The sequence below is a fragment of the Melanotaenia boesemani genome, chromosome 22, assembly GCF_017639745.1.
Source record: "Melanotaenia boesemani isolate fMelBoe1 chromosome 22, fMelBoe1.pri, whole genome shotgun sequence".
Taxonomy (NCBI): Eukaryota; Metazoa; Chordata; class Actinopteri; order Atheriniformes; family Melanotaeniidae; genus Melanotaenia; species Melanotaenia boesemani.
Window position 1 is genome coordinate 18,664,453 of NC_055703.1, and position 21,973 is coordinate 18,686,425.

The 21,973-nt window shown below is 39.1% G+C and overlaps 2 protein-coding genes across 4 annotated transcripts; one reads left to right on the plus strand and one right to left on the minus strand.

Moving 5' to 3' along the window:
• The first annotated feature begins 7 nt into the window (after positions 1 to 7).
• mia3 (MIA SH3 domain ER export factor 3) lies at positions 8 to 16,056 on the plus strand. 2 transcript variants are annotated; one of them, XM_041975027.1, is made up of 28 exons: positions 8 to 187; positions 1,171 to 1,304; positions 1,378 to 1,464; positions 1,607 to 3,614; positions 4,629 to 4,955; positions 5,118 to 5,248; positions 7,979 to 8,110; positions 8,347 to 8,368; positions 8,459 to 8,547; positions 8,636 to 8,713; positions 8,944 to 9,054; positions 9,136 to 9,207; positions 9,305 to 9,409; positions 9,505 to 9,627; positions 9,711 to 9,798; positions 9,918 to 9,970; positions 10,077 to 10,167; positions 10,264 to 10,402; positions 10,757 to 10,919; positions 11,022 to 11,057; positions 11,184 to 11,251; positions 11,523 to 11,608; positions 11,883 to 11,996; positions 12,491 to 12,553; positions 12,637 to 12,683; positions 12,761 to 12,829; positions 13,295 to 13,706; positions 14,542 to 16,056. In XM_041975027.1, the coding sequence occupies exons 1-28, from the start codon at positions 67 to 69 to the stop codon at positions 14,799 to 14,801; spliced, it is 5,229 nt and encodes a 1,742-aa protein (XP_041830961.1). In that variant the 5' UTR covers positions 8 to 66; the 3' UTR covers positions 14,802 to 16,056. The 2 variants fall into 2 exon arrangements, with proteins under 2 accessions (XP_041830961.1, XP_041830962.1); XM_041975028.1 differs by lacking the exon at positions 12,761 to 12,829 and having other exon boundaries at positions 9 to 187.
• aida (axin interactor, dorsalization associated) lies at positions 15,709 to 21,890 on the minus strand. Of its 2 annotated transcripts, XM_041975029.1 has the most exons (11): positions 21,612 to 21,890; positions 20,778 to 20,844; positions 20,637 to 20,690; positions 20,047 to 20,101; positions 19,894 to 19,957; positions 19,627 to 19,730; positions 19,454 to 19,462; positions 18,994 to 19,116; positions 18,658 to 18,780; positions 17,720 to 17,837; positions 15,709 to 17,639 (listed from the first exon to the last, which is right to left on the minus strand). In XM_041975029.1, exons 1-11 carry the CDS (start codon positions 21,716 to 21,718, stop codon positions 17,540 to 17,542), a joined length of 924 nt encoding a protein of 307 aa, XP_041830963.1. In that variant the 5' UTR covers positions 21,719 to 21,890; the 3' UTR covers positions 15,709 to 17,539. The 2 variants fall into 2 exon arrangements, with proteins under 2 accessions (XP_041830963.1, XP_041830965.1); XM_041975031.1 differs by lacking the exon at positions 19,454 to 19,462.
• Positions 21,891 to 21,973: the final 83 nt, after the last annotated feature.

Sequence of the window (21,973 nt, forward strand, 5' to 3'; positions counted from 1 at the left end):
GCTCCTGCAGCCCAGTGCTCATGCTCCAGCGGCGGAGTCAAGAAGCCAGGCTACAAAACTGCCAACATGGCAGCAAAATACTTTTACCAACAAGGGTTTTTATTACTTTTATTTAACTTTATTTCTGCGTCGGCCTTGGAGAGAAGGTTTTCTGACTTTAAAAGATGCGCCGATGAAGAGTGCAGCAGTAAGTTTACCTAGCAGCTGAAAGGGACTTCAGGGATGCGTCTTCCCCCCATCCTCATACTACAGCTAGCCATAAACTGCGCCTTATCTCTTGACCTGTTGCCAGTCGATATTTGCGACCTTAAATGCCTCTGGTAGTAATTCTGGTACTGTTTATCTGTATGATGCTCAGTGACAACTGCGCAGTGTGATTTTAACTTGAACTAAATTGGGTATTTGTTGGGACCCTGCTGTTTGGCAGCTTCGGCCTGGCTCGCTGGGTGCAAGCAAAAGCTAATGTTAGCAGCAAATTAGCCACCAGCCGGCTTTGTCAGCTAATGTTAATGCGGTGCTCGGTCAAACACCAGTGGGAGTACAAATACGAGGAAATGTTTGTTCAGATGTTGTACCATGTTATGTGGACTAATAATTCTGTTTAATCTTGTGACAATGTTGTTTGCTAGAAATAATGGTCCTATATAAACCTTACTAGCGTAGCAAAGTTTGAAAACGGCAACATTTGGCAGTAAAATGATGTGGCATTCATACCCGTAGACACGTCAAAAAGAACTGCCAGATTTAAGGTTTAGTAAAATAATGCTAGTTAAAGACTTTGTCATTCTAAAATGGTATTGTTAACCAGTACTTTAAAATATCTCTTTGCTAAAAACAAGTTATTTAAATGACCATTTAATAAACAGTGAAAGCTGGAAAGCTGGACATGGTGACAGTCGGTGGGAAAGACACAAGAGGACCAGATACTTTGCTCCTCATTCTGTTTTAGATAGGTACTATATATGTGTAATGTGTGTACACCATGACCTTTGTACAACATGTCTATCATGAAACAAATGCATTTTCACTTTATATAGGAAAAAAACAGCTGATAGACTAATCAACAATCTTATTCCAAGGGAACAATAAACTTGGAGCTTTTTCATGCATGAAATGAGAACTGTGTGGGGAAAAATAACTTTTGCAATAAACAATGTTTTGCTTTTTCAGTGCTTCTTTGTCGGGGGAAAGCCGTTCAAGATTTTTCAGGACCTGATTGTCGGTTCCTTTCCTTCAAGAAATCTGAAACTATATATGTATACTACAAACTGTCCGGACGAAGGGCTGACATATGGGCTGGAAGTGTAAGTATGGTGTAGTAAATGCTTGGTCATTACTGTATTTATTTTAGTCCTGATCATGTTTTCTTGTTAACAGGTTGGAAGCAACTTTGGCTATTTCCCAAAGGATCTTCTTTCATTAAACCATGTTTATACTGATAAAGAACTTGAAATTCCAGCAGAGGTAAGGCAATACTATAGTCCTACTGAATTAAATGGGCAATTCCATTAAAAATACATTTACACTTTCAAGCAGTCGACATAACACCTCTTATGAATGCAAATTTCATGAAGAAATTTTTGTTCCCTTTTTGTCTTTTTTTCAGGAAACAGATTTTGTCTGTTTTGACACCGGATATGACAAGTTTGACTCTTATGACATAGACTTGCTCTTAGACTTGACAGTAGAAAAGGATAGTCTCAATAATGGAACTGCTGACCAAATCCAAGAGGCAGAGAGCAAGCAGAGGGAAGCACAGCCATCAGGAGAAGAAGGAACTAAGAGCAAAATACAAGCTCATGATTTCTCAGAGGATATCAATAAAGTACCAGATGACCGAAGTGCCTCTTTATCTGAACTTGATATTTCAACTGAATCATCTTTAATTAAAGATGTTGAGTCAAATACAGAAGAAGAAAAAGTTGAGCAGAAACAGGAGCTAAAGTCGGGTGTGGAACATGTATCAGAAACCCAAGATCCACAAACCGAATCTGAATTGCAATCTATGCCCAAAAGTGATTTTGTTTCAGAAAACGAACCAGTAACAACTTCTGAAGGAGCACAGATCCCTGAATTAAACACAACTCTGGGAACAACTTTTGATGCTGTCACCACGGATGCAGAAATCACAACAAAAGTTACTCCACACGAAGAGGAGGACAGTGAAAATATGGAAGAGCATCCAGTAGATGTCAGCAACGATAAAGAGGAAACTCCTCTGCTGTCCTTTTCTGAAGAAAAAGAGGACACTCCAGATTCTCTTACAAAGGAAAAAAGCCCTCCAACAGCACAGGATGAAAAACCAAACATGACAGAAGAGAAAAACGTGTGGACATCGCTTGGAGATGCTGTATTTTCAGTTGTTACAGGAGGAGAGACCACAGCAGAAGATGTGGGCTCAGATGAAGATGAGGATGAGGATGATACGGATCTGGAAGAGAAAGCTGCTGGAAAAACGGAGAAAGATCCACTTTTATCAGAACCTCAGAAGGAAGCGCTTTTGTTTGACAGTGAAGATGAGAGCCAAGAACAAGAAGATGCTGTGAATGAAACATTTAATCCATCAGACGAGCCTATACACAATCAAACCGAAGAGAGTATGAAATCAGTAGATCCTGTATCACATGATGGTACTTTAAGGAATCCTGATGGGAAAAAAATTGATATTAAAACAGCACATGAACCTTCTCAAAACAAAGAAGAAATTGAGATATTTAAGGATCCAGAGGTTAAAGGGAATGATGCAAATATACAGGACAGTAATGCTGCAATGGAGCTGAATTTAGAAAACAAAACTGTGGCTGATGAACAATTGGTCATCACCAAAAGGGAAAACGATCTAAATCTTTCCACTGAAAAGAATCAGTCTAAGGATTTGGACATAAAAGATGACAATATTATAGTAGATGAAAGACTTCCTGATCAGATAAATAACAAGTTAATTACAGATTTAGAAAGTAATAATAGCCGTGAAGAATTATCTGAGGAGGACCCAGAAATTCAGGAGCCGCTGCAGATGGAGAGGAGGGATGATGGAAAAGATCCAGAGACTGAAGAAAATGACCATGAAGAGAAAGAAGAGTTACTTGAAGATGAAAATGCACGTTTTGTCTCACAGTCAGTTGATGCACACCCTGACAAACCTTTACCTGACTCTACAAAGTCCACTGACTCAACTCCAGAGCCAGAATACAGTGACAGCATAATGAGGCTCACTCTTCTGAGAGACCACTTCACAGTGAAGAACATGGAGCAGGTCCAAAAGGTCCTGGGTCTACAAAATCTTTTCAAAGTGGAGTCCATGTTTTCTGATCTTGACACAAAGTTACAGGCCACTCGTATGTCTCAGACGGGTACCACACAGGACATTGAAAGTGCACTTGAGAACATCCTGGAAACCTCTGAGAACGCTATCTTGGATGAGATTGAGAAAATGCTCGATAGCCGGGATGTAAAACAAGACAATGACAACCACGAGGACACAAGTAGTCTGGATGAGGAAACAGAATTATTGGATGACTTTCAGGAGCTTGCTTTCAGCCTACGACAAAAGTACTCAACAGCCAGTGACACTGCACCTTTAGCAACAGAAAAGTCATTAGATAATGTGGAAGGTATGTTTGATTTTTACTGTTCTTTCATTTGAATATCTCATGTATTCGGGTGAATCCCACACCAGGCCTGCTCCGTGATTAGAAAAGGCAGATGGCAATGCTTAATATTTTTAAAAACTACAGATCTAAGCTTTCTCTAATGTGTGAAGCATATTGCATTAGCTAACGAGCCTTGGGGAAAATAATTACAGAATGTGATACTGTTGCAAAGTAGATTGCCTTTGATGCCCCATTCAGACCAACATCTAGATTACACATATACCTGAACATCAGGCTAAAAGGATCAGTGGTTCACACCTGGCAGCAGGATGTTTCAAATGACCTGTTGTGATAGAAAATCACTTTCCTGCCAACAATCTTTTTTTTTTTTCTTTCTTTCCTTGGCCAAATGTTAAAGAGTGATTGTGGTAGCTGCTCTGCTCTTCCTTGGCCTCAAAAACCTTTTAGTTGATACAAAATCAAGTGTACAAAACTGTGAAAGGGTGAGTGTATTTAGTGTTGTTTCATGCTAATATGTTAAATGATTGACACTGTAATATGGTGTCTTATTTCTATTATTTTAAGACTTAGGCTGAACTAAGAATTGTGTTCATTATTATTTAATTGATAACAAAAAGAAGAGCCATCTTCAAGTATACACAAACAGAGCAAGAAAGAAAAGCTAATCAATAGGTTGACTGTAAGTTAGATGTTATTATCCCCCCCAAAGGCTCCACAAATTAGGTCCAACATAACCAAGAGTCAATAAGCTCCAGCAGAATCCTTTCGTTTATTACAAAACCAACCAACTTCACCCTACAGAACACTGCTAGTCTAGCCATATTTAACCAAAAGAAGAAGGAACACCCTAAAAAGTTGTAAGAAGGGGATTCTTGTACATCTAAAGCAGTAGGAACCTAACAGTAGATATCACTAAAGGCCCTTGACAAAGCAGTAGACCAAATCTGTTGTCTCCAGGAAAAAGAGAATACATTTTAATCCCTCACTGGCTTTTATTGTTTATTTGCTTTTCAGATGAGACTCCGTTTAATGTTGAAGAAGGCACCCCTCACGTTGCTGAAGATAACTTTGGCAACATGCCTGAACTAAATCAAAATGACAACATCACAGAAACCGATCACAAAGAGGAAACAGATGAAACCGACAGAGAGCAGATAGTTTTAGGGGAGGTGCCCAGTGGCCCAGATGTCAGTGTGGAGGAGGATGGTGGGCACTTTAATAAAAACAAAGAAGAACAGCCAAGCTTCAGTCCATCAGATGAGGTGCAGAAGCTCCCTGAAGCTACCCTGGAAAATCCTTTAGACATGGGCCTTGGTGCTGATGTTGAGCACCCACCCTCAGGTTGGTTGCCTAAACAACGTTATTGATTCTTTAAATATGCCCACTAATTATGTCTCTTAGTGTTCTTTTCTCAGCAATACACAGAAAACCTTGATTAGCTTCCTCTTTTGATGTTTTTGCAAAGCCCTCACCTTATATAGGGTATCTTCTTTATTCCATAAGGATCCATGGATTCGATGGAGTCAGTGACTGAGCTGCATGAGGAAGACGTTGGATTATTCACAACTGGAATTGTTTACATGAGCTGTATCCTCTCAATAATCAGGGATAAAACTGCAGAGTGGACCACTGTGGTAAGTCTGAGAATTAGAAGCTGAAGTTCATGCTACATCTTTTCTCATTACTTCAATATAATCTTTTTCCATATTTGGTTGTGTAAAAGGGAGAGAACTGTTGCTTCAGAGCTTGTTTTTAGGTTATGGGGACAATTTATTTTGCAAGATGGCTAGGTTTCTCTAGCAAACCATAAAGTCTCTGTCATGATATGCATTTGTAGCAAAGGAACTGCAGTTTGGACTAGTCATTGCAGCTACAGGCATGTTTTGGTCAACAATACCATTTTACCATTTGTTTAATAAGAAGTCGAGCATATTTCTTGAAAAGATTTTGACTGGTTTTGATAAGAGTGAATTGCCCTCTTGCTCTGCTGTTTGATTCACTAAACCCCTTTGGTGGGTTGGCTCTTTTCCCTGATATTGTCAGACACATTGGCTAGAAGCAGTGAGAAAGAAGTATCTCTTAAATGGAGGATAATTATTTGCCAGTAGGAGTCATCACCACCACAATATAGTAGCAGTCTGTCAGAGCAACCAGTGTTTATTGTGTCATTAATTATTGACAAGAGAAAAGTTCAACTGATTGGCTTCAGTAGCTTGTGTGTGATTGCGGCTGACCAGATGGTCAACTTGAGCTGCCAGTAATTTCAAGGTTGGACTATAAAAAGAATATAGTCATGTTAGACTTTTTTGTTTTTATTAAGAGAGTAAAATACTACTTAAAAGATTTGCTTTAAGATAATCATTCTTAGGAAATTAGATTAAATCGCAGTTGCTTGAGCCAAGCAATGACTCAGAAACTACAGACATAGTTTATCATTGTGTATCATCTAACAGCTTTATGACACCTATTCTAAGTTTTGTGGTTATTGCTGCAAAACAGTAAACACGTCTAAGAAGGCTTTACTGGCCTTTTTCTGTAACAGATTTTATGTCAAGAGTATTGTGCCATTGCTCTGAGAGCTTCACTGACCCACTAGTGGTGTTTACCAGTGGTAATGAAACCTCCAATTTCCCCTGAACGTCCCATCCCCCTCCCCCTTGTGGTGTTAACTGTCGCGGTATAGGCTGAAGTTCAACGCAGCCGGTGCTGAGCTGGCTGCTTGTGCGACACCAACCAGTCTATTTTGAAAGGCAATACTATCAAAACACCTTCGGGTAGTAGAGTTTGTATTGTCGCATTATCGTGTTTTTTCTCTTTTTTCTATTGTTTTGTCTAGTAAAATCGTTAGCTACATCTGAATTCCCAGCTATGCTAACGTCAGTTGTGTTTTAATAGCGGTAGTGAAAGACGGGTGATTTGTACCATCAGTAAGCTCTTGTTTTCAGATCTGTTTTATCACCTGTTTCGACTGCTTTAACATATTCATTTATTTAAACGACTTTTACTTTTGGACATTGGACTTTAACGCTACCGCCTAGCCAACCTAAGCTCAGCTGTGCAGATTATATTGACGATAGCTAACCTGTTAGCAAGGTAGCTAATATCTGTCAAATAGCATTTCGTTCTTTTTTTAAACACGATCATGGAGAGGGATACAGTATCCCAGCCACCTGTGATTGAACCAGATCACATGCCAGTGTTCTATGCAAAGGAACTACAGCATGTAAGTAAACATAAATAAATAAATCATAGGCTGACTCTTTGTGACCAGTAATAATAATGCTGCCATGGCCTGCTGACGTGTTAGTGAGCATATGGCAAATGTACACAGAGTCAACATGTCTGTTACTTCTGAATTTACACACTAAACTTGTTAGTAGCCCCAAAGCAGTTGCTCTTGCCTCAGAGATGGTTTCACAAGACGTTACCTTTAATGTTTTCATAATCACTTTTGAGTATGTTTACAATTTTCCAATTGTGCAATACTATATCAAACACTTAAACTTTTTAAATACAGCTGGGCTAACAGGCTGAAGAGGCAAAGATAGACTGTGCAGGAAACATGTTGCCTTAGCTCAGGGTTGCTAAGGGAGCCCATAAAGTGTGTATTTTGTCTTTTCACCACATGAGGAGTTCAAAGGTGTCTTTGAGGTTGAACCAATATTCACAAGTTAACATAATATTTCTGGACTTGAATGAAAACCACAGAAGCCAGTTCATTTGGAAATCTTAACAAATTTAGGGGACTAAACGTAGAAATTGCATGCATTTTTTTTACAGTCTTAAATACTTTCTTTTTACTACATACAGGGAATGTTTTTAAAATGTACTCTGGATGTCTGTATTGGAATAAAAAAAATATGATCCAGTAGACTGAAGTTGTGTTCAAAGTTGTTTACAGGTTATTCTTTAAAAACCATGTTAGTTTTATACAAGCTTGCTTGTTTTTCACCTTTTGCTCACTGCTGATTATGGTATAAATGAACAGCTTTGACGCACATTTGATGGGTTTATTATTATTGTATGTTAATACCCTTGATAATACGATTAGGGTGAAGGACCACTTCTGGTGAACTCTCCCTTTGTTGATTGGTTATTGAATACATGTTATCTAAGACTAAGGATACGTGTAAACATTGAATGTTGTAGTTAAGGTTAACCTTAAGTGGAACCACTGCTTTGTTGTTTATTTACTTGTCCTTTGTTCCTTTTCATTTTCCCTGTTACAGTTTTGGGGTCTGAAGCATAATGAGGATAACAAGGATGTCTGTTCAAACCCTCACTTGGCATACACCTCATGTTGTGCTGTTTATTCCACATAAATAATTTCATTATTCAGTGTGAAAACGGTTTTTGTCCTTCAGATAATTTCATTACTACCAGATGAGTGGAAGCCAGGGGAAACTTTGTATGGATGTCCTTGGCAAGCTGTTTTCATCACTGCTGTGGTTGGAGTGCTGACCTTCACCCTCTTCTTCTGGAGGACTGTATTGGCAGTAAGTGTTTCAATATAACTGCTGCTGTGTTTGCTCAAATGTTGTGATTCAACAACAAAAGAAATTTGGTTGTAGAATTAGTTCTATTTTTAATTGGATTGAGCTTGATATAATTATTTGCCTATTTAAATAATTTGCAATGAATTCATTAAATGAGGTGACTGAGCTGTTACTCTAATTTTAAAATGTTTTTAAGATATAAAATTTAAATTAACCTATAATTTAATTTATTTTAGGTAAAGAAGAAAGAATATCTTGGTAAGTTTTCACTTTTTCATGTGTTATTGCTAAATATAAGTGTGCAAAGCCTAGCTGATTGTGTACTTTGTGTTTCTTTGGGGGAAAAAGTGGATGAAAAAAAGCTCGCAGAGCAAATCCAGGCTCTCAAGAAGGAGAAGAATGATGCTCACGCCAAAATATCTGATCTCCAGAGACAGGTGAGTTGTGAGATAAATGTGATCAAATATCTGAGCAACATTTAAGAAATAAATAATTAAAAATGTATATTCTTTTTTTTTTTCTAAGACTGAAGATCTGAAAGAAAAGCAGAAACAGTCAAAGGAGACTGTTAGTAGTACTGTGAAAAAGATGCAAAACTTGGAGGTAAGCACTAAAAAGAAAATGAAGTCTTAATGTATTTGATTGGACTGTATTGGGGATTTTGAGTTAGTAGGGGGAAATAATTTTTTCTAAAGGTTTGAGTCTGCTGTTGAATTTGCTTTTCATAAACTGATAAATTAGCTTTACATGTGAATAACCTGCATCACTCAGGTAGCTATTAAAATAACTATTACAGAGTCATCAGTTAAATCTGTCGTGTTGTCTTTTTGCAGAATAAAGTTTTAGAGGCAGAGAAACAGAATCAACAGATAGCAGAGGAAAGGAACAAGTATGCAAAACTGCTTGAAGACGAACGGACCATCTCTCTGCAAAATGAAACCAGGGTAACAATTTCCCTCTTTTTCTTTTTTTGGCCTACCTTGTCATTATTTACAAATTTATGATACAAATATTTTTTTTAACAGATTGAAAAATTAGAGAAGTCAAATGAGAAGCTGCAGCTCAGCAGGAAAAAGATACAGGAAGCATTTGCTAAGGTACAATCCTTGCACAGTCATTTATGTTTTGTAAGATCCTGTGGTATTCCTGTAACCTTTCCATTCTTACATGTAATAAATTGTCTATTTGCAATAGACTACTATTCTCCTGGATGAAGCTAAGATTCGTGAAGATGCACGAAACGCTCAACGCAAATGTTTAGAGAAAGATTTTGCTGCCTTAAAGGAAGAGAACAAAACAGTAAGACAATACAGACTTTGTTTCTTGATTCCTGAAACTGGATAATCGAAACCGTTGTTCCTGAGTTCCCGCTCTGACCGTGATAAATCTTACAGCTCAAGGTGACTATTAAAGGCTGGGAGGAAAAACACAAGGAGCTGAATGAGAAGATTAAAGTCTTCCAAAAGTCCCAAAAAGAGCTGGAGGATTCTGTTGTGCTCAAAGATCACAATGTTGAGGTCAGTCTCTTCTTAATTTACTATCCAAATGTTATTTAATTTGAATGTCAAAATCAAATCTGGCTGGAAATGTCTCCTGGCAGGTGCTGTCTGAGCTTCTAGCAGACTTGGATGCTTGTGATTTGCAAAAAGGGGACACCAAAGTTTTAGCCAATGGTGAAGTTGCAGCTGGTAAGTCCAACTCTGTCTCTAATTTAGACGAGAAAGGAACACATTTATAAATAAGTCAAGCAGTTTTAAAGTCAAATTGATCTATTAGAAATATCTGATGGTCTTTGTGTCATTTACAGATAAGAAAACGGCCATAAGAAACAGAATTAAACAGATGATGGATGTTTCCAGGGTAAAAAATTATTTTACTGTTTTAAAGCTCCGTATTATTGACCCAAATGTTAAGAGTATAATTCTAGTCTTTCCAAGATGGTAATGTCCACATTTTTTCTTTAAAGATCCAGACTACTCTAACTGTTGTAGAGGAGGAGCGGGATCGCTTCATGGCAAAACTACTGAATGAAGAAAAGTCTAGGAAGGAACTAGAAGGTATGTCAGTCCTAGACTAAAAGAAGAAAAGGTTATTTTTTTATAACAAATGCACAGATGCTTTTCACTGAACTTATTATTTTGATTTCACAACAGAACAACACCAAGAAATGGAACATGCAATCGGAGCCCTTAAAAGCGAGAAAAGTCATGTTGAAAACCAGTTCAGGATCCTTCAGCAGAAAAATGAAATCATGGTTGAGATGTACCAGCAGAAGGAAAACGCACTGCAGCAGTAAGTGACCCCCACAACAATCATTCAAGAAAAAGTTAGCACACTTTCCTCTATTTCAATGCAATTTTTACTCCAAAAGTTACCCTTTTAATTGGTTTTAAACATGATTACACAGACTGTAGTGGGTTTATGATCAGTGCTTTGAATGCTACAACTTACTAGTTCAGTAAACCTCTAGTCTCACAATGACAACAGGAAGTGATGGTATTAAGTTGTATCCTACAGGTCTCTATTTCTTGTGTTTGTGGGTTTTTGACCAGTGTAAGAACGTCAGAAGAGGGTTGTATTTTAAAATGGAAATGTTAAAGAGGTTGTTCCTGTTATTTAATGGAGATTGTTCCCGTTTCCTCACAGGAAATTAACAAAAGAGGAGCTGGATCGACGCAGCAAAGAGAATCTGTTGTCTGAGGTAGGAGGGAAAGCTCTCGAAGCCGAGGAGCAGGTTAAGCTCTTGAGGCAACGCATTAATGAAATGGAGGAGCAGATGAAGAAGACAGAGGAAGTCTATAAAGAACAGGTAGAGTCTCGTTGAAGTTTGGATTGTAGATGGAGACAATTGGAAAAATAAAATCATGCTTTAACTTGAACCCTGCCTGAAATCCTCCTTTTTTATTTTTAGATCAAAGAGCAGGAAAACAAAACTCATTCCAACTGGGTATGTACCACAGAACTCCTTCACAAACTCCAGTGTGCTATAAGTAGATATGTGAGCTTGTTAGAGATGTAAAAAGAAGCTGAAGCATTGTTCTTTCTGCATGCTAATTGTCCATGTGCTCTCCAGGTGAATGCTCGTAATGCAGAGCGAGCTGTAAGTCAGGAGAAGCTTGAATCATCAAAGCTGCGGGAAAAGTGAGTGTTGACAAAATGGTTAGAGATAAAAAATGCTTGATGTCTTGTTGTTAAAGCTATTCTGAAATGTGAATTTAACACCCTACGAATTAATTACCTGATTTGTTTTTAATAATATCAGTTAATCTCCATCTATGAACTCAGATGTGAGGACTTAGATGTGATTTAAAGCAATTAAATTCTGTGCATTTCCTTTTATTTCTAAACGGTGAATTAAATTTAATTTGCTGCCTGATCCTTAAATGTTTTTTTTTTTTAAATCTGTTGACAGACTGGTAGTACTTACTTACCAGCTTAATGAGCGCCGTGCTCCTCTCTTCAGACCAAACGCGGGTCAACCTGCAGGCCCTCGCCAAGGTAAGCACGCACTGCTTACCCTCTGATGTCTTTCTAGCAGGGCAGTTTTATTCCACAGAACTAGAGACGAAGATGCAGTTTTTCTGTTCCCAGTTATATTTTGGTTTAGCTAAATGAGCAGCTTCCAGTTCTGCCACATTTGTTGTCTTACACTTGTCATTTCAATGTGCTTGAGGGTCTCCAAGAGCCGGGAATGAGGACCTGTTGATTGCATAGATTGTGGTGTATTATTAGCTTCTTTTCTTTTGGTAAATTGATGGTTTGATCAAAACAGGTGATTCATATGGGCCCTCTCCTGTGAGTGGGGGTGCTCCATCCCCTCCTTTAATGATCGAGGGTCCCAGGCGCCCTCCTTCTGCCCCAGTAGGGCGAAGAATTGACCCGTATGGTGAGTCCAAGTGGATCACTTCACCTACTTTAATTTGTGCCAAAGCTGGACATCCCTCCACTTCAACCTCATCTCCTTAAATCTGTACTTTTTTTTTTTTTTTGTACACCTGACTCTATTTTTCTTTTCAGCTCTTTTTTTTTTCCTGATCCTTTCCTTTATTTCCTCCTTGTATGTATTGCATCTTGCACCTCCCGTCTCCCTGGTTACCTGCCTTTTGTTTTATTCCTTGTAGTCTAACCATTCAAAATATCCTGGTTGCAGACAACTTGTGAAATGTGCTGAAAATGTTTTGTCTCCTCACTCTGAACATTCGAGTCAAGACAAGATTTTAGATTTAAAACTAAGTTTTCCTAAATGTTTTGTTCCTAACTTTCTCACTCTTACTTTGTGACACTTTGTTTTTTCCTTTGCGTCTCTCAACGATGTTTCTCCTGAAAATGTTCGAGTCCTGAAAGGTTTTTAATAAGCAGTCCTTTGTCTTCCGCACTCAGGTCCTCGACCTCCATCAGATCCACATGGCCGTTACCCTGAAAACAAACACATCCCTGGGATGGGTATGTCCTCTGTAATCTCTGTATTTAAGAGTTCTAGTTTTTCTTTTAACCTGCTTGTAAAGTTGTTGTTCCTTCTCTATCAGACATGACCGGTCCCCGCAGTTCATCTCCAGCCAACCTGGATGGATCTGTAAGTCATTATTTATTTATGTTAGACCGTTTTATATACATGATGTTTCAGCTGTGTATGTTCTTGCTCTAAAACAGACACAAGCCGTAGATCCACAGATAAAAGCAGAAACTCAGGCTGTGGCTTCCACAGAGAGTCCAGAGCCAGTGAGTATAGAGGCTGTCCAGTCCAGGTGCTTGGTGTGAAGGTGTATGCAAGCACTCCACCCCCTCCTTCCAAAAACTGGATTTGGATATAGGAGGAGATGAAGGAATTTTGTTTTTATGGGGCTGATTTATGGGGCAGTTCTTAGGCTGAGTGTGGGTTCACTTATTCTCATAGCACTGAGCAAGTGAAAATTTGAACTATGACATAATTTGTCTAAATTTTGGTTTTAAAAGTTGCTATGTCTGCTCTGTCTCTTCTGAGGTCAAGTTCTTTTATACAGCCAAATAATCATGGTGTGTGGTTACTGGTCATGTGATTGAGCACTGGCTAAATGCACTTCTTGTTTGGGAGAAACTTGTGTGGTTTGTGGAACTCCTCACTGCATGACTAACATTTTAATCCATCTAAGCTGACAGGAAAATTGTGAATACACACGTTATATGGTTTCATCATGTTATTTTCAGGGACCTGGATCCTTCCTAGCATCACCAATCAGGGACTCACCCGGTCTCATGCTTCAAGGACCTCCACCTGGTCCTGGTCCCCATGACCCAATGCTCCCTCCTGGACCTCACAGCCGTCTGCCACCACCCGGACCTTACAGACCACCACGTCCAGGCCCTTACCAACTCCCACCAGGTCCTCTTCCTCCAAATTTTCCTCCTCCTCTTCACGGGCCTCCTCTACCAGCCAATGGACACCCAGGTATCCCCCCGCCTGGACCAATGGGAGGAGAGTTTGGACCTCGACCTGCCAATGGACATGTATTCCACCCCAGGCCAGGCCCTGGACCTGTAATTGATCCTCGGGGTCCGCCACCACCACACTTCCGTCCCCCACCACTACATCATTTTGGACCAATGCCTCTGCTACATGGTATGTGTTTTTCTTGGAGCATCTCAAATTGCTCTGAAGCTTTTTTGATGTTGTGAACCCTTAGGTATTATTCTCCTATTAGCCAGTGTTTTAGTAGGGTGGTGGGTAACAAAGCTGATGACAAGTAATTTTGACCATAAGGGACAATAATCTAATGGCCAATTCCCACTACTACCCATTTAGCCCTACCATAGTTCAGCAGACACCACACCAACCCGGTTTCGATTGTTCCCATTACAATAGAGGGCAATTGAGGCCGTGTTCAGTGTGTACGGGGTCATATTAGCAAGGCAGCTAGTAAGTTTCTTTGTTTGCAACACACGGAACAACAATGAAGGACGTCAAGCTCATGATTTATGTGCTGCTTGGTTTAATGCTCATAATCAGAAAATGGTCTTCACCTTTGTGTTGGACCATGGTGATTGTTTTTGAAACGCCATCTCTGCTCCCGCAAGTGTTGTTATCCACAGTTGCAGCTTCAGAGGTTTTAAAGATGGTGGTGCTGGAACTCGTTTTTATGACTCATCCCATGACGTCAAATTCTGGCCAGTGGTGGCCTGCTATCTCAACAAGTCACAATTTTTGTCCCAGCTCCACACCTTCAGAACCCTGACAGAGTAGGTGCTAAAAATGTATCTAGTGGTCCCGGGAAAATTCTGATGGGAACACCTACAAACCGGGAGGGGTGGTGTCAGGCTGGGCTAAGTGCGTATTAGTGGGAAAGGTGATATAATGTAGTGTTGTAGCAAGAGTAGGAACGGGTCAGTTGCTGGTACTTTTAGAAAAAAGAAACAGTTTGTCTCACTCTTGGGCATTTTCTGATTTTCCTGTTTAGGTGTCCGTGGGCCTTTGGGACCACGTCCACCCGTCCCTCCTGACATGCGCTTCCCAGGACCACGAGACCACATCGGCCCACCCATGGACCTGCCTCTAGGTGTCCTGCCTCATCCTGCACACCCTGGAAATGCATACGGTCAGGCTGTACCCAATGACCTCCAGAACTCAGCAGGTGCTCAGAGTGGCCCCGGTCAGGACCTGCATGTGAAGCAGGAAGCCCCTCAGGACTCAACAAGGCCAGCAATGGCCCAGCCTTAAAAACAGCACCAGCTACAGCAAAGGACTTGAACACATCACCCCAAACCTGTCACTGTAACAACCCTGATCCAGTCCAAACATAGGCCATGGTGATTTTCTTTTTTTTTTCTTTTTTTGTTCTAAAACTTGCAATGTTCATTAAAAACAAGATCCTTAGATTAAAGAATCATCTATAATTGTCTGAAATCCATGAATTGAGAGGATTACCACTTTTTTAACAGCTTATTGTGCAATAATACACTTCATTATATGCCAGAGAATTTTCTTTTGTGTTGATCTTTTTAAAAACAAATATCTAATGATTTTTAAGGGGCAGTTTTTTTTAATGTCATTTCCTGTGGAAATTATTTTAAGGAAGAAACAGGCAAGAGGTTTAGTTTCTAGCATTTCAGGAATACCATTTCCCAAAGTTGTTGCTTCAGTACGAACTGTAAAGCAAATGTGTAATTTGATGGCCAGATGTATAACTTATTTTGCTATATTGTTAGAACTTTCAATAATAAAGAATGTAAAAGCGGTCAGTGTTATAAACTTGGGATGTGCTTCATACCATTTCTGTAGGCTTCTGAGCTATAACGAGGCCTTTGAGAGAAAAAAATAAGGCATACATCTGTGCTGTTGGAGGTAGAAACCTAAGAAAAAATTCAGTGACTATGCTTTGTTTTCAGTGTCTGTATGTTTAAACGCTTCTGAGAACAAGAAGCTTTGGTGGTCAGTTAGCAGATCTCAACTCAGCTTCACCTCTTACAAGTCCTGAAAGAATTATCTTGCACATAGTTCATTAGATTGGAAAATTAGAAATATACCTCAAACCTGAAAGATATAATGCTTTAACCTCAACATGGGTTACCTGCCCCAGTCAAATGTTTATAACTTTACCCTATTTTTTAAATGACCAGCCAACACACTGCCTCATTTGTAGTTTATTAGAAATAAAAAGCATTGTAAATGTTTGACAAAGCTATCATCAACATGTCAACAAAACGAAAACAACCCGAAACTGCTGCACTTCATACACACATTCACTGTTAATTCATCAGTTAGTCAAATGGTTCATTTACAGTCTGGATTTTTGTGATAAAAAAAATTAAATCTAAAAGCAAATATTACAGCGTTAATGTCAGTGAAGAAGTCGTGCTGCCACAGAATGGAAAGTTACTGCAGTATTAGAGATTTTTCTCCCCTGACCAGTCTCTTAGAAGCTTCTCTTCTGTACACATAAAACATCTTGATCTGCAAGACTCAATGTTTCTTTTAAAAAATGGTCTTAAAACACAACATGCAAACTATGCTGCATCCATTTAGTTCTTTACAAATTCATAGTCTAGACAGGATGTAAGCACACTGAACTAAAACCATACTGAAGACTTAACACTGAATAATGGGGAGCATTTGAATTCCAACACAGTTCTTAAAATGAATAAGAACACATAACTTTCCAACCTATTAAAATGTAGAAAAGCTTTAATGTATTAACATATAAGTGCACCATTTACATTTTTAAAAAAATGCCACTGCTGAATGAACACTAAACATGTCATAACTGTCATTCAAATAGGTTTAGCGTTCAGTTAGAGTGAGTTTAAATGTGTTCTTGTCATTTTAAAGAAACACATTGACACTTCAGGTAGAATAAACATGTTAGTAAGACTCCCTGCAAGGCAGATTTTATGTTACATTAAGCTGGGCTGCTGGTGTTTGCTTCATATTCACCGTGCAAGTATGAGTGATATCAGTGTGTTCGTCTTACTTTGTCAAAAAAAGCACGCAAATGTATTTACCAAAATTAAATAATATAAATTTGTGTATAAATTAAAGCAAAATTAAAGTTATAGATGTTAATGCTAAAAATAAATTGAAGGTCAACAGAACAACAAGCTACATTTCTGGACCCTTTTCATTGATTCATTCAAAGCAAATCTCAATTTTAAAAGATAGAAATGAGGCAAGAAAGTTAATAGAAAATGTTGATCTTTGTTTTATAATTTCATATGTATAACTGTGTCAGATGAGTTATGAATAATTACACACTGTAAAAGATTATGCAGACATTCCTGGCTACAGAGATTAGCCCAGACTCTGGGAATTTAGCACTTTTTGTGGCTCTGCTGTTGATGTTCAGTTGTGCTAACTTTGCCATATGCCACTCAATAAATCCAGATAGTTAGATAGACTAAATTTAAATCATTGAAAAGAAAACGTAACTGTCCATGGTTAAAACTGTATGTAACAGCAACAAGCAACCCAGGCATGAACACAAGAGACTGACAATGCATCAAGGGGCTAATTGTTCCTGTGTGGTGTGGTTTAGGGGTTAATGTTTTGCTGGTTCATGTTTAAAAGTCCAGAGTCTAGTGGGGACAAACACGATGAGCCAAATCTCTAAATCTAACATCGGCTCAAGTGACATCACTTTTGTGTCCCTATTTCCCAAAAATCTGTGGGCTTTGTAAGGAAGACTGAACACGAGGTGGTTTAAGCTGCTTCAACATGCTACTGCTGGCCTATAAAACCCCAGGAAATTAAAAAATGGATTTCCTGCAACAGAAAAGAAAAAGGTGTGTGCGCGAGCTGATGTGACTAACGTCTGGCTCAGTTCACATTTCTCTCTTCACACACTGATGTGAAACACCACAGCTTCCAGTTGCTATTGCTGGATGTGATGATGAGGAGGAGACGCCACATTTTGCTGGATGTGTGGGGGAATTAACCGGGGTGGTTTTGAGGCGTGCTTGGACTTAGCTGTCTTTGTGTAATGTCTGATGAAGGTGGAGATAGAGTGGTTTCTTTGTGAGAAGCTGCAGTTTCTTCCTCTTGAAGTCTGTTGGCTTCTTGTACCTGAAATTCAAGGAGCAGCTTTAACTTCATGACCCCACGGAAGATGCTTGTGAAATTATTTTAGTCTGACAAAGACTCACAGTTCAATTACGATCGGCCCGGGTTTGATCTCGTCCATTTCCATAAAGGCAAAACATTTTGTGCTGGTAAACCTCTTTTTAGGCTTGTAGTGCTTGAATTCAAAGAAGATAGCTGCTCCTGGAAAAAATAAACATATAACATTAAGTATTCTTTAAAACATTCAACCTTTTCTGTGATTGAATGTCACTGCCTCTTAAGTGTGAATTTAGAGGTGTGTTTAGGGTCATTATCATCTTCTAGATCCCATCCTTTTTCCATATTCAGCTTTTTCTGCCTTCATTTAAAAACTATTTGTGTGATTTTTGCCTCCAGAAACTGCAACAAATGGAAGTGGACCTATTCCTCCCACTACCTGTGAAATGCTCCCCAGCACCTGGCTACTTCCCAAAACCCCGAGCATGATCCATCCTCTCACCTGGTTAAGATCTAAAAGATGTTTTCTTCATAAAACTCTGCACAGTTTTTTCTCCACATAGATCTTTCACTTATTGCAGCCTAAAAAAAATGTAACTTCATGACTTGTTTCCTAAATCAATCAGATTTGTTCATTTGCAAACACTGAATTTTGTAACAAAGAAACAAGACACATTTTCCTCCAATGACAATTCAGAGATGGTCATTTTTATAAAACTATTGGCAGAAACATTTTAAAACCATCTCCAATTCTGCAAACTCCAGAAAACAGTGATATGAATCCACCTGCAATATGCATATTGGTTATTCTTACAAAGTCCTAAAAAGCTGCTTAATTGAACTAAAACATGATTGAGTTTAATGGCTTTTTAAGCTCAGTACCTCTTAATTACTGAACTAATCATAGCAACTGAAATTTTGACCAAACCTTTGCACTGTACATGCAAATAAAGTAACACATGACAGTTGATATTTAACATGAGGCATTTGATGCCTTCTTTGCCTGATAAGAAACACTCATTACCTTTTGGTAGTTTCTCTACATGTCTCTGGATTTCTACATCCACGCTAAAGTGAATGTAAGTGTCTTCTTTTCTGGAGGCAACAGGGGTGTCCTGTACTGGGTTCAAATCGACGCCATTCAAATCTGCAGGGAGAGGAGCACACCAGGAAGAAGAAAAACTGTTTTGGAGGCTGGAAGAAGATACACTTGGGAGACTTTTATGTATGAGAGTGAACAGAAGTGTGTGAAAGGAGAGGATGCGGCTGTAATCTGAAACTAGCACTCTGAAGGCCTTCATTGTCTCACAAAGCTTTCATTAACAAAGTCTCAGGTGTGCATTTGAAACGGGCTCTGTACCTTTAACACTGATGGTCATATAAGGATCAATGCACTGCCCTGCATCCTTCAACCCGATTTTCTCAATCTTTATTGTGAGGAGAGTCATCCCAGGTTCTGAGGGTAACCGTGGCAACAAGGTACCTGTAAAAAAGACAAGGTTCACAGACATTATTGTCTGTGCTTCATAACCTTGTTTTATGAAATGCTTAAATATTACTAGACAAACCAGCACTGACGAATACATGACCTCCACCATGGCAGAGCTAATAAATGATGAGTATTCTGTTACAGTTACAGAGGCATGTTTTAAAATGATTTTGACTACTTAAACTCTGTAAAATCAAAAGAATAAGTCATTCCAGCTGTAAGCCACCATCAACATGACAGAAGTATTAAATGTGACACACAGCAATACAACAACAAAAAAAGCAATACAGTGGAAGACAGCTTCAGAAGCACTTTGAAGGTAAAGCCATACCTTGTGAAGCTGCAAATGAAGCAGAGAGGCAGGGATGAGTGATGAAGCCATGCACAGCACCGACAGAGAGAACAGATACATGTATGGTCAAACGCCGCTCTGAGACACAACAACGTGACAAAACACCACAGATCAAGCCGTCCTAAATTATAGGCAGGTATGATTAACATTACCAGGAGCTCGCGGAGGGAATGCCTCTGTTGAACCTGCTCCTGCTGCAGCATCCTCCTCTTCCTCCAACTCGAGGTTCTCTTCCTCACCCGGAGCGAGGATTTTCCTGATAAAAGAACAGAGACATTATCCAAGACAGAAAGCAAGCCATGCCAAACTTATCTTCATATCCGTTATCAAACACTGGTTAATAACACAAACATAACAAAATTAAAAATATACACCAAAAAAAGAGGAAATTACAAAAAGGTAGAAAGGTGGATTTTTACCTTAAAGGCACCGGCTGGACATCAAAAGGAAACTCTTTATTATAGGTGAGTATGTTCTTTATTACTGTGGTAAAAATGAAGAAGATAATTACATTTAATGTAACACTTCAGACTATCCCAATCTTTTTTAAGAGTTATCAGTTGTACACTTACTGGTTTCCAGTTTCTTCAGGTCTTCTAACTTGAACTCCTCGTTTGACTGAGTGCACTGAGGAAAGGTAGGAAGAAAAAAAAAAGAAAAGAGGATGACCTTTCCAGAATTCAACAAACTTTGCATTCACTGCTTGACTGACTTCTGAATTTCACTTCACTTTTCACTTCACCAAAGTTTCTACAATACATTTGTCACAACAGTCAACTACAAACCATGCTAAATATTTATGGATTTCATGTGTCCAAATCATAAATTCAATGGAATTGCCAAGAAATAAAAAACATGATCAAATTCATACCAAAAATAACTCAAACAGATCTCAAATTAGCACAAAATGACTACAAGTAATTGTAAAACAACAAAAAATTACACATAAACTGACAGAAAAATCAGCAGAAGCAAAATGATCAGATATACATTAAGTGACAAAAACATGATCCAAATTAGGGAAGAAAAAATTATAAAAAACATTTCAAGATGCAAACTACTATATGCATAGATGTTGATTGTATAACTTAATGGTAGCTGAAGTATAATGTCAGTTTATCTGAACTTTTTTGTCCAAAGTCTTACAAATAGGGACACAAACCTGCAAACTGGCACTTCTCATCTCCAGGCATGTTGCGATCTTGCCTAAAGTTTTCTATAACAAAAAGAAAAACGTAGACTTAAGTGCAGCAAAGGATCAGAGTTTTGTTCATCAGATGCTGCTGACAGATGTAATAATTACCTTCTGCTCCTCTGTAAAGTCTGATGAATTGGCTGACTGGACCTCTTTTTGCAGCTGTCTTGCCAGTCTAAATGAGCCCACATAAATACAGTTAAGATGCGTTAATGGTTTACTGTTGACACTTTTAAAAGTGATATCCAAGTGCACAATAACAGGCGCGTCTTTGCGCCCCCTTGCGGTGAATAATATACCTCATCAGGTGATCTGGATTTATTTATTAATGCGAGTCATTTTACTTTTATTGCCAACTATTAACTAGTCGACGATTTAGATCACGTCCTAAAAGAAATTTAAAATAATCTGATTTCTGAGAAAAAGAAACCACTTCCTACCGAACATATGAAATCCACCCATAACAATGAGAGGGTGTGGCTGACTATTTCTCAATACTCTTAGGAATATTGTCTTTTTTCTCTCTCTCTCTCTCTCTCTCTCTTTTCACTACATAACACACAGAGAACACATAACACACAGGTCTGGGTTTTTGTTTGTTTTTTGTTGTTGTTTTTCTTTTTTGACAGGACTCTTCCCTCAACTCCAAGCGCTCTGCTGTGAATGAAGCTGGGATGCAACATGCACACTCTGCTCCCTCTGCAACTGCCACATCACGTCATTGATGGGAAGGGTTTATTTACTGCTGTGGGAGCAGACTGACAGCTCCGAGGCTAACTTCTTGTATAGCTGTCTCTTACATGCCGTTATCTCCCTGCAGGTTTAACAACAGACTGGTTGTAAAGCAGTGAAAAGAAGCCGCCCGCGCGCTGCGTCCAGGAAAAACCAGCTTTGTACATCCTACAGTACAGAGACAGGACACACATGTTGAATGCAACTTACATTTGGTACTCATCTATAGCCTCCACTAATTGTCCCCACGAGTCAAAGTCTGTGCCTTTCTTAAAACTGGCGTGCCATTTCTGAATAGTCTTGTTGACATCAGACATTTTGGCAGGGCGGATACTCGCGGCGCTCTCAGGGCAGCATAGCCGAGGAGGAGATTCATCTACGGGGCTTCAGCGGCAGCAGCGTCGTGAGCCAGGTTATCTGACGTCCAGAGGCACACGGACAGACCGGTGACACCCCGACCAAGCCCTTTCTGCCTGGTCAACCCTGATATCGCATCCGCAACAGAAAGGAAGTCCCGCCTAGAGCTTGGGGTGCGCGCGATTAGGAACGCGGGGTCGCCCGAGTGAAAAAAA

Coding starts and splice junctions, on each gene's coding strand:
- mia3 (XM_041975027.1), top strand. CDS start 67: ATGGCAGCAAAATACTTTTACCAACAAGGGTTTTTATTACTTTTATTT. Junction 11,609..11,882: donor ACCTGCAGGCCCTCGCCAAG/GTAAGCACGCAC, acceptor TGATCAAAACAG/GTGATTCATATGGGCCCTCT. Junction 13,707..14,541: donor ACCAATGCCTCTGCTACATG/GTATGTGTTTTT, acceptor TTTCCTGTTTAG/GTGTCCGTGGGCCTTTGGGA.
- aida (XM_041975029.1), bottom strand. CDS start 21,718: ATGTCTGATGTCAACAAGACTATTCAGAAATGGCACGCCAGTTTTAAG. Junction 20,845..21,611: donor GCTATAGATGAGTACCAAAT/GTAAGTTGCATT, acceptor GGGCTCATTTAG/ACTGGCAAGACAGCTGCAAA. Junction 17,838..18,657: donor TGTAGAGAAACTACCAAAAG/GTAATGAGTGTT, acceptor TATTTTTTCCAG/GAGCAGCTATCTTCTTTGAA.